An 11,688-nucleotide genomic window follows, 5' to 3' on the forward strand; every position below is an offset into this window, starting at 1 on the left:
AAAAGAATGAAGAAAGATGGTACACTCATGAAATAAAAAGTGGATGTTCTTTAAAAAAAAAAAGTTTTTAATTGCAGCATAAGTTCAATGTTTTAGAAATTAAAAACAAGAAAGCAGAAAGTAAGAGTTCAATCGAAAGACTAAACAACTGTAAAACATATTGACAAAATTAAGAAACTGCATCAACTAATGGGCAAAACAACCAGCTAGCATCAAAATGGCAGGATCAAATTCACACATAACAATATTAAACTTAAATATAAATGGGCTAAATGCCCCAATCAAACTAGCAAATTGAATAACAAGTCAAAAGCCATCGGTATGCTGGATCCAGGAAACCCATCTCACATGCAAGGATACATACAGGCTCAAAATAAAGGGATAGAGAAACATCTACCAAGCAAATGGAGAGCAAAAAAAAAGCAGGAGTGGCAATCCTTCTCCCTGATAAAATAAACTTTAAGCCAACAAAGATCAAAAAAGACAAAGAAGGGCATTACATAATGGTAAAAGAATCAATGCAACAAGAAGAGCTAATGATCCTAAATATATACACACCCAATACAGGAGCACCCAGATACGTAAAGCAAGTTCTTAACGATCTACAAAGAGACAGACTCCCACTCAATAATAGTGGGAGACTTTAACACTCCACTGTCAATATTAGACAGATCAACGAGACAGAAAATTAACAAGGATATCCAGGACTTGAACACAGATCTGGACCAAGCAAACCTAAAAGACATATACGGAACTCTCCACTCCAAATCCACAGAATATACATTCTTCTCAGCACCACATCACATCTACTCTAAAACTGACCACATAATTGGAAGTAAATCACTCCTCAGCAAATGCAAAAGAACTGAAATCATAACAAACAGTCTCTCAGACCACAGTGCAATCAAATTAGAACAAAGGATTAAGAAACTAACTCAGAACTGCACAACTTCATAGAAACTGAACAACTGGCTCTTGAATGTTGACTGGATAAACAATGAAATGAAGGCAGAAATAAAGATGTTCTTCGAAACCAATGAGAACAAAAAGACAATGTACCAGAATCTCTGGAACACATTAAAAGCAATGTCTAGAGAAAAATTTATAGCAATAAATGCCCACATGAGAAGCAAGGAAAGATCAAAAATCAACACCCTATCATCGAAATTGAAAGAGCTAGAGGAGCAAGATCAAAAAAACTCAAAAGCTAGCAGAAGACAAGAAATAATTAAGATCAGAGCAGAACTGAAGGAGAGAGAGACACAAAAAAACCCTTCAAAAAAATCAATAAATCCAGAAGCTGGTTTTTTGAAAAGATCGACAAAATAGACCACTAGCCAGATTAATAAAAAAGAAAAGAGAGAATAATCAAATAGATGCAATTAAAAAAACGATAAAGGGGATACCACCACTGATTCCACAGAAATACAAACTACCATCAGAGATTACTACAAACAATTCTATGCACATAAACCAGTAAACCTGGAAGAAATGGATAAATTCCTGGACACTTGCACCCTCCCAAGCCTAAACCAGAAACAAGTTGAAGCCCTGAATAGACTAATAACAAGGGCTGAAGTTGAGGCAGCAATTAATAGCCTATCTACCAAAAAAAGCCCAGGTCCAGATGGATTCACAGCCGAATTCTACCAGACATACAAAGAGGAGTTGGTACCACTCCTTCTGAAACTATTCCAAACAATCCAAAAGGAGGAAATCCTTCCCACATCATTTTCTGAAACCAACATCATCCTGATACCAAAACCTGGCAGAGACTCAACAAAAAAAGAAAACTTCAGGCCAATATCCATGATGGATATAGACGCAAAAATCTTCAATAAAATACTGGCAAACCCATTGCAAGAGCACATCAAAAAGCTTATCCATCACAATCAAGTAGGTTTCATCCCGGGATGCAAAGCTGGCTCAACATACGCAAGTCTATAAACGTAATTCACCGCATAAACAGAACCAAAGACAAAAACCACATGATTATCTAAATAGATTCAGAGAAGGCCTTCAACAAAATTCAACAGCCCTTTATGCTAAAAACTCTCAATAAACTAGGTATAGACACTATGGAATACTATGCAGCCATAAAAAACAATGAGTTTATGTCCTTTGTGGGGACATGGATGAATCTGGAAACCATTATTCTCAGCAAACTGATTCAAGAACAGAAAAACAAACACCACATGTTCTTACTCACAGGCAGGTGTTGAACAATGAGAACACAGGGACACAGGGAGGGGAGTATCACACACTGGGGTCTGTTGTGGGGAAATAGGGGAGGGACAGCGGGGGGTAGGGAGACTAGGGAGGGATAACATGGGGAGAAATGCCAGATATAGGTGACAGGGAGATGGAGGCAGCAAACCACATTGCCATATATGTACCTGTGCAGCAATCCTGCATGTTCTGCACATGTATCCCAGAACCTAAAGTGCAATCAAATATAAATTTTTTTAAAAAGTCAAAGTATAAGATACAGAAAATAAAAGAAATACATTCCAATCTATAGTTAAAAAAAGAAAAGACAGAACAATTAAAAAATGAGGAAATCTACTAGAAAGTAGAAGAGAAAGAGAAGAAAGTGGTAGTTACCAAAAGGGGGGGGGGGAATAAAAATATGAAATCTATCAATAAAATAATATGAGAAACGTAAGAAATCTTCTGGTAAATGAAAGACACAATCATCTTGATTGAAAAAGACCTACCAAGCGTCTAGCACACAGTGAAGAAACAATCTCACCAAGGCATATGGTTGTAACATTTCAAAACAACAGCAGTCAAGAGAACACTGAAAAAGGTTCCAGAAAGGAAAAAAGAGAAAAGACACATGGAGGGGGTTGAGAAGGGGCACTAGATCTTTCAACTGCAACAATGGAAGTTGGAAGCAATACAGTCATGATGTCAAACATCAAACAATGTCAAGAATACTTCCAACCCAGACTGCTACTCCAGGCTAACTTCAATCAAGTGTGAAGTATAATAAAAACACTACACAGGCGTCAAAGCATGCAGCCCTCACTTGTCCCTTTTCAAGTTCCTGGAAGACTAACTATAGAAGTGAATAAACCAAGAAATTCCCTGAGATGAGGGAGCAACTCCAAAAAAGAGCATGCCATGGCATCCAGGAAACAATCCAATCCAACACAAGAGACAAACACGGAGACTTCCCAGGCGTAAGGTCCAAGGAGCTGCAGGAGGAGGCTGTAAGGAGGCCTGGAGAGCAGAAAGGAAGAGCATCCTCCACAGGGAAAAAGAAAGAACGAGGAAGAACGAGGGAGGGAAGGAGGTTGCACGTGAATGTCCTAAGAGAAGATCCATCATATGTCGGAGAGTTTGGAAATGAAATTAGTGACAGATAAACAAAACAAAAAATTCAATTAATAAAATGCATTAACTCCAGGAAAATACAAAACATTGTTTAATAAGTGAGACAAATATAATCTCAGCTGGAAACAATAGTTGTAGTTGCAGTAATAAAAATGCTGAGCATTAATTTAAATAGAAATTAAATTAAGTAGACTCCAAGGGAATGAGGCATGAGAAATTACTTAACGGATAGAATGTACACTATTTGGGTGACAGTTACGCTAAAAGCCCAGACTCCACCACTATGCAACATATCCAAGTAACAAAACCGCATTTGCAAACCCTAAATCTATACAGATTTTAAAAATTAATTTAAGTATACAAGAATAAGAGAGTGAAATCATAAGAAAGACAGTAATAAGAAAACTGGCCTCAGCTGGGCGCTGTGGCTCATGCCTGTCATCCTAGTACTTTGGGAGGCCGAGGCAGGTGGATCACCTAAGGTCAGGAGTTCGAAACCAGCCTGACCAACATGGTGAAACCCCACCACTACCAAAAATACAAAAATAAGCTGGACGAGGTGGTAGGCGCCTGTAATCCCAGTCACTCAAGAGACTGAGGCATGAGAATTTCTTGAACCCAGAAGGCAGAGATTGCAGTGAACTGAGATGGCACCATTGAACTTCAGCCAGGGTGACAGGATGAGATTCTGTCTCAGAAAAAAAAAAAGGAAAACTGGCCTCATCTTTTATAGTAGAGGGTTCATACATAGCTTACATATCAAAGCATGAAAGCCTTAGTATAGTCTTGCATTCTTGGAGATCACCACAGGAGAAACAGAAAGTTTCAAAGTACTTGTCACTAGGGAACAGCAGTCATAGGTGGGCAAGAATAGGGTATAACCAGAGACAGAAAGAGTACTATTCAGCCATTTTAATTATGTTCATATTCCATTTCCATAAAGATAAAACCTTATTTAAATAAACAAATGACAGGGTATTTAGAGCTTACAAACTATTCCTCTGAGGAGCTTAAATATCCTAAGGGAAAAACCACCTACTCAAGCCGTGGTATTTTGGTTACTTGAGTTTGCAGAAATATTGGAAGGGAAGGAACAATAAGGAGGAAATTATTACAATGATAGAGAGGAGAAGGGGCCTCTGAAGAAGGAAGGTCACCAGGGAGGCAGGAAGAAAAGGCTCTGGATCATGTGTACCCAAATCAGGCCTAGACAGAAATGCAGGCAGTTCTTCAGTGGGCAGGAGTGCAAGGAGGAGGAAAAGAGAAGCACAAAAGGCTAGTTGAGGAAGAAACACACTTCATGGTGAGAGGGCCCAGAAGTTGATCCACAGTCTCTGTTTTAGAGTGAGGCAGAAGATGAAAGAAAATTGTGAGTGTCTGAGAAGGTAGCGGAAGAAAATGGTAAATTCAGTATGATGGAAGTAAATCTGATCTCAGAGCAGAGTGGGCACACACGGACACAGTGGAGTGTATGTACTCAGTCATTCCTCTCTGCTCCCACAAACCTCTGTAACACTTGCCACGTCATGTGTACACCAGTACCTTAAAAAACTGGGTTTCCACTAGACTATGAATCCTCAAGAACTGCCTTATCCATTTGTATGCACCAACACTCATCATAGCACCTGATATGAAATGTATTTTTGCTGTGTGGATATATAAACATTTATTTCTGGAAGTTCAAAGGCACCTCAACATATCAACATACATGTACTTCCTTAAATTGCTTTTTATATGCCAGAACAGTCAGTATTCAATAATTTTACAAACTCCTTTAAAAAATAATACATAATGACCCATCAATGCTAAACCCACATCCCCCAAAAAATTGTAATTCAAGTTGAAATTTACATCTTAAACTGAGTCTAAGTACACATAAACCCAGAAACTCTTCTGGGTAATGCTCACATGTGGACTAAACTCAGAACAGTGAGGAAGACTATGTAAATCTATGACTATCTCATGGATTCTAAATTAAAGCTTAGAAACATTTACAATGAATAAAATAAGTCCATAGTTGGAAATCAATCACTGCCTTGCTTAATAATAAAACTAAAGATTTTATAGTGTGAAATATCAGCTTTCTCGACTTGGAATTAAGTTTTGAGCACAGTCTCTATTTATCAAGTATGTCCTAATATTTCTACATACTTTAATTTTTCCCAAAAGATAGTTATTATTCACCATGAAATGCATGCTATTAATGCTACTTTTTTTTAATCTGATTTCCTCTTTCCTACAAGAAAGCCAACAACTTATTTCCTTGGTAATTACTTAACACCTTTTCCACAGAACATTTCAGATCCATCTCAAATAGGTTTGCAAGGGGTAGGGGAGGTTTCACAGGATGGAACGTAAATAAATGAATAAATAAATAAATAAATAAATAAATAAAGAGGTTTATTCACCATTTAAATCTCTGGCTGAGTTTAGAGGGTGTTTTTTATTGTTATCAGTTAAAATTATTTTGGGCATATTAATACAGTAGAGAAAATTCACCTGAGAAGTCTACCTGGAATGCCATATTATGTCAATAAATTCTATTCTTTGGTTTCACAAAGTAGCAAGACAGAGAATTATGATTAGCTTAAACTTAGATAAGTGATTTAAACTAATCAACAATTTTGGGACAAAATTCATATCAGTGCACCTGCATGTACCTGTCCTCATATTTCACAAGGTATAAGATGATCAAACTAAGGTTGTTCCAGTAGCATCGTAAGAAGCAGAACAACCAACTGATAATCTTCATCATTTCACGCTTTCATCCTTTCAAAATTGTTTCAGAAGGTAATTCCCCAAAATGCTTTATATTATAGTTCAAAGGTATCCTGAAAATAGAGATACGTCAGTTGTACCTTTTAAATTATATCAGTTAAATCATATTTCAATAACTCTATGCTGACTTCTAGTTTAAAAGAGCACATACACATGTTTTCTAAGATACCTGATTTTGACTTCAGGATAACCTGAATTGTATGTCCATCGTTGGTGACTTCACAGTCTCGGCAGACCACATAATTTGGGGAGAGGCGGACATCCAGCAGTGAGGGGTCATACCTAGCCTCTCTCGAGTTTAGGTTAATAGGAGACTGGTATTCTCCATTAGCATCAGGAAACACCAGACCCCACTCAACACCTAAGGACAAAATGAAATAAATTAAAAACAGGTTAAAAAATATGGTACAGTAAAATTTAACATGTAAAAACTAGTGTAGACACTAATGATCCTTGACATTATGAAGAGAGTAATGATACAATGATTACAGAGATCAACTATGATAAATCCGTGTGTTTTTGCATTCATTATTTGAATGATCTGATATTATCAAATACCACATACAAAATCCCGGACTAACAAAATATTGTATTTGTATTTGTCAACAAAGACATAATAATTTATGACTGGGAAATCTGGGTCATCTTTAAGTGATTAGAAAAAAGAATACCGGAACAATTTCCTCTGCTCATTAGTTCAATTACGTTCAGTACTTGGGAAACAGCTGTAACTTTCAACATTTAGTGACAGCTGAAAACCCTAACTCTCATGCTAGTGAATAAACGCCGTTATCAGAAACCCAAGTGCAGTATTTTAAAGTGTGCATATGTATACACCTACACACATACATATTCACATACTCTTTCCAAATCTTTTATAATTAAAATTATATATTCTATATTGGTTTCAACATATGTAGTAAACATCAGCACTACTGGTTGGCTCTAACACGAGCCCTAGGTCTTCAGGAATACATTAGGAATCTCAAGTTTTTCAGAAAGTCAACCGCTTCTGGCCAAACCCAGTGATTGAGTCTGAAATTTAGGACGTGTTTTAGAAAGACCTGAGCGTTGCTAGAAAGCTTCACGAAAAGACCAGAGGCAGAAACACTTTCTCCCCAAAGTCTTCAAGCCAAAAACGGATTGTTAACACTGTCTTCCTCAAGCGTTGAGTAGAAGCTGCCGCTGCTCTTCTTGGCTCCTCAGAAGACAAAAGGTACAGCCACGGCTTGGAGGCTGGCCCGCCCTCCGGACCGCAGCAGGTGCGAACGCCAGCCCCGCGGAAGGCTCCCGTGAGCGAGCGCAGGCGGCGGGAGAACGCAGGCGGCGAGCACGCCTCCCGCCCCGAAACGCGCCAGGGGAGAGGAAAAGGGGCGGAGACCCCCGTGGGAAAGAAGGGTCGTGCGGGTCGTCGGAGCGCGCGGCAGCGGCAGGACACGAGTCCCACGCTCGGCGAGACACGGACGCCGCCCCGGGACCCCGGACACCGCGACTCGCGGCCGCTTACCTTCCTCGTAGCCCCACTCCACACCCTCCTCCTCTTCCTCCTCATCGTCTTCCTTCTCGGGGAAGGCTACGGTATCCTCGATGAAGCTCAGGTCCGCCATGGGAAGGCCGCGGCGCCCCTCTGCGCTCTCGGCGGCGGTCCTGCGCCTCCGCGGGGCGCGGGGCTGGAGCGGGAGCGGAGCGCGCGGGAGCGGCAGTGCGGGTGCGAGCGCGCGTGCGGGTGCGAACCGCGGTGTGAGTGCGAGCGGGCGGGCGTTCGGCCCGAGTGTTGCGGAGGCCGGCGCGGGGAGCGCGTCCGGAGGCCTCGGCGGAGCGAGGGAGCGGCGGCGGCTCGGGGAGCGAGCGCCTGGCGAATTTAAAACCCGGCCTGGGCGTGTCTGGCACGCGAGGATCCGCCCCCTTCTCTCCGCGGCCGCTGGGACCAGGGGAGCCGACAGCTAGAACCGGGCGACGGGTCCCAAGTCACGGAAACAGTCGACGCATCCCTGCCCGCCCTTTCCGCGGGGTCGCCCCGCCGCCCCTGGCGCTTCCTGGCGCCGGCGACTCCTGCTGGGCCTCCCGCGCGTTCCTCCCAGAAGCCCGCAGGTCTCCAAGGTCAGCCCTGGGGACCCCTGTGTGCCTGGCCTAGGCCAGGGGCTGCTCCCCTGTTTATTTTCATCCGTAATCCTGGAAATACCGAAAAGAAGGGGCTCCTGGAGGAGAGAGATGGGCTGCCATGGGTAGGAGAAAGAAGGCTGGGAGACCCCGTAACAGTAAAAAGAGGCTCTCCAGCCGAAGCTGCTTAGTATCTTCTGAGTAGTTACTTTGTAAATCGTCAGTTCAGCACAGTGGAAACGAGTATGGAAATTTTTCCAAGAAACTTCTAATTAATTCCTAAAAACGTTTATGAAAAAAAAAAAAAAAGCGTTGTAATCCAGGGAAGTAGATATGATTTAGGGAATTTTTTTTTTTTTTTTTTTCCGGAAAGTGATATTACTTCAAAGGCAGGGCTAACAGAAGGCAGTAGACAGAGGGTGTTAGTGTTAGTTTCAGAGTCTGGGGCGCTGCTGCAGGCTCACCTGGCTGTGTACACAGCTCCGAGTCACCTAGTGAAATCGTGTAAACAATGAAGTGCACACATTGCATAACAAACAGGAACTCTTCTGATCCAAAGAGGTGGCATTGTTACCTCTTAAACATGCTTCCCAGTCTATTGTTAATGGCCTCAGCCCTCTATTCCTGCACCTTTTAAAAGCCCTGGTCAGTAACCCCTAAGTAGGTTAACTCCATATTTTTAGAAGATATATGTGCACAATAAACGCGGGTTAGGACCTTAAGTACAATTTGTTTTTTATATGCTCTGGTCATATATGAAGGTGTCTATTTGCAGTTTGAATGTCCTGTTCCTAAATCACACCAACCTTATGAATGCATAATTCCTCAAATAAGGATGGAAATTATCCGTTTGGGAATTTTTAGGTTCTGTGCTCATATCCTTTACTGCCGGCTCAGCACCTCCACTTTTTTTAAAAGCCACTTCATAGACTTTTTAAAAAGCTAAAGCTATTACAAACTGTCCAGAAACCACACTGAGATGGAAAGAAGTGGGGGGAACCCTCAACTCACTCAATTCTGCAACTCTCTGGAAGGTTTAACCAAATAGATGGAAAACTACTGGCCAACTTTAGCTTGGAGGATAACCGGTGGATTTTAAGCATTCATATAATTTCTCTTTTCATTAACACAGAGACCAGAAAGTTGATCACACTGTTCAGAGGACTGAACCAGTGTGAGAAACTAAATTCATTCTTCACTCACTGCATTGTGGCTGTTCTTGAGTGGACACTCGTTTGCATCTTTGCAAGCCTGGGACTGGCAGAGGCAGAAGCCTACCCCAAACCAGAGCTATGAAAAATAATAGGCACTACTGAAAATATTAACCACTTTTCACTGAAAGTCTCCTAAAAGGAACATTTATTTTTTTCTTCCTTGAAAATTCTTTTGTAATCTTCCATTTGTTTAAAGTTTCTTTTAAGAAGTATGTTCACAGGCTAATCAAATGCCACAGCTAATTAAGCCCATACAAAGGCTATGAAAGACTTGGATAGTAAAAATCACTGCCACTCTGAGCTCATCAGCAGTGTCCACTCTCCTCTGTCCCCCAAATGTGCCTAAGTGTGACACTGCAGCCATGTGTGACTACCAACTGCATTTAAAGTATCAGTTGAATCATAAACATATATATCAAACCAGAGGACAATCACCATGGTAAAAAAAAAATCTGAAATTTCTATGAATGGTGTGCCATATTTACAAAAGATAGGCTGAAAGATCGAATTGTTAGTGTTTAACTTTACAGTAAAAAGACAATTTTGCATATAGCCAGCAATGTATTACTATTCAAAATTGCAGTTGGCTACTAGACAAACGTACATTGGCCCATATTTGCTCTTTCTGAATTGTTCAGGATCATTTATAGAATGTAACTCCTGTATGCAAGCCTAGGGTTCCCTGTCCTGCCACATATGAGCCATTCCTCTGGGCATCCAAATATTCAATTAACAGCCTTAATTGCTTTGAGACCGTGGGCTTCAGATTTTTGCTAATTAACAGCACCTTAAGACCTTCTCTTCTCAGGTCCCTGCACTATATTACCGCCAAAGATGGAATTTCTATTTCTAGTTATTATTGTCTGTCACTAAAAAAAATCTAAACACAGATTAAAGATATAGGCCAATTCTTCGGTTTACAAAATAGAACAAGCACATCTAAATTCAATGCCAGAGAATCTAAAAATATTCATACTCTATATTACGAACATAAGTCCTCCACATATTTCTCTATAATTTTAATAGGCTTTCAGCCTAATATTATATTTGATCCCTTAAATTAACTTTATACTGCTTGCTTTTGATACTTGCATAACTAAGGCCAAACCATATTCGTAGAACAATTTATTAAAACTAAGACCTATATAACTACCATTTGATACTGAGGAATTATAAATAGAAATATATAAAAGAGACAAACTAATCTAGATGTCAGAGGAACCAAAGTACTAAGGTCGTGTCCCAGAGTCCAGAACTTAGACAGCCCTCTCCTCTCTTTCTCACTGCTTGTCTACCATACCAAGGCTTTCTTACTGTATTCCTGAGTCTAGGTCCTAGAGTCATCATAAAGATGACCTCCTCTTATGTGCTCCTTGTGCTATGGGATCACCTCAAGGGTACAGCTAACATATGCATGTCACATGGCTCCTATAAAAACTATAATTCATGAACTTCAACACTAATGAATTGGGTTCCTTCATGTGCACTGCTCTGTACTAGGCACTGTGGGAGAACCAAAAGTAAAAATACAATACTGCTTCTTAAAGACTTCACGGTTCTGTGGGGGAGGAGAAGAGTAAATAGTTAACTATGATACAAGGCAACATGCAATATTAATATGTCAAATAGAAATGCAGGTACCACTACATCTAAGGAAGATGGGATTTCCATACTAATGGGAATGATTCAGAAAGTTTCTTGGAAAAGATGGCACTTGAGGCAAACTGAAGGAAATGGGTAGAGTTTGGATGGGCAGTATGTGAGCAAATAACATTCCAGGTGTGATCAGTGACTCCCAATCACGGAAGTGCTTGTTGCAGGTCCATTTATTTGCTCCCTTAAATATCTTCTATGACTGCCAAAACCGATTGAGATACACTAAAAATATGCACTTCTCTAGGCTTATGTCTCAAGTAAGGCACTTTGTCCTATGGTTGTTCAGTTCCTTAGGTCTAGTTTTTGTTTTGTCAGGAAAGACAGCAAAATTTTCTTCATTATATATATTTTGATTTATGAAGATTTCAAACTATTTGATAAAAAATTTAATTCTTTCTTTTAAATTACTTTTTTCAGCTGAATAATCTTTTATTTCGCCTGCTTAAAGTTACATTTATAAGTCTCCTTTTTGTTTGACCTCTCTTGGTCTTTTATCTTCAGAAACAAATGAGTAGGGCTCCAATTAGTCATTGGAGAGGACATCGTTGTCTCTATGATTTGCTGCCCCTTCACTGCTTGGCCATGTGACTTCTTTGACCAA

At 40.4% G+C, this 11,688-nt stretch overlaps 1 protein-coding gene across 2 annotated transcripts in view; it reads right to left on the minus strand.

The window, feature by feature from the left end:
* Nucleotides 1-8,070, minus strand: part of CA8 (carbonic anhydrase 8) — a 98,899-nt gene extending 90,829 nt beyond the window's left edge. The window contains exons 1-2 of one of the 2 annotated variants that reach the window (XM_003935519.4): nucleotides 7,625-7,970; nucleotides 6,287-6,478 (exon numbers count right to left, since the gene is read on the minus strand). In XM_003935519.4, coding sequence (XP_003935568.1) covers nucleotides 6,287-6,478; nucleotides 7,625-7,724 — 292 coding nt within the window. In that variant the 5' untranslated portion in view covers nucleotides 7,725-7,970. Of the gene's footprint in view, nucleotides 1-6,286; nucleotides 6,479-7,624 lie in introns of both variants that reach the window. The other variant, XM_074386675.1, reaches the window with a different exon arrangement.
* Nucleotides 8,071-11,688: the final 3,618 nt, after the last annotated feature.

Source organism: Saimiri boliviensis, chromosome 15 (genome assembly GCF_048565385.1).
Source record: "Saimiri boliviensis isolate mSaiBol1 chromosome 15, mSaiBol1.pri, whole genome shotgun sequence".
Taxonomy (NCBI): domain Eukaryota; kingdom Metazoa; phylum Chordata; class Mammalia; order Primates; family Cebidae; genus Saimiri; species Saimiri boliviensis.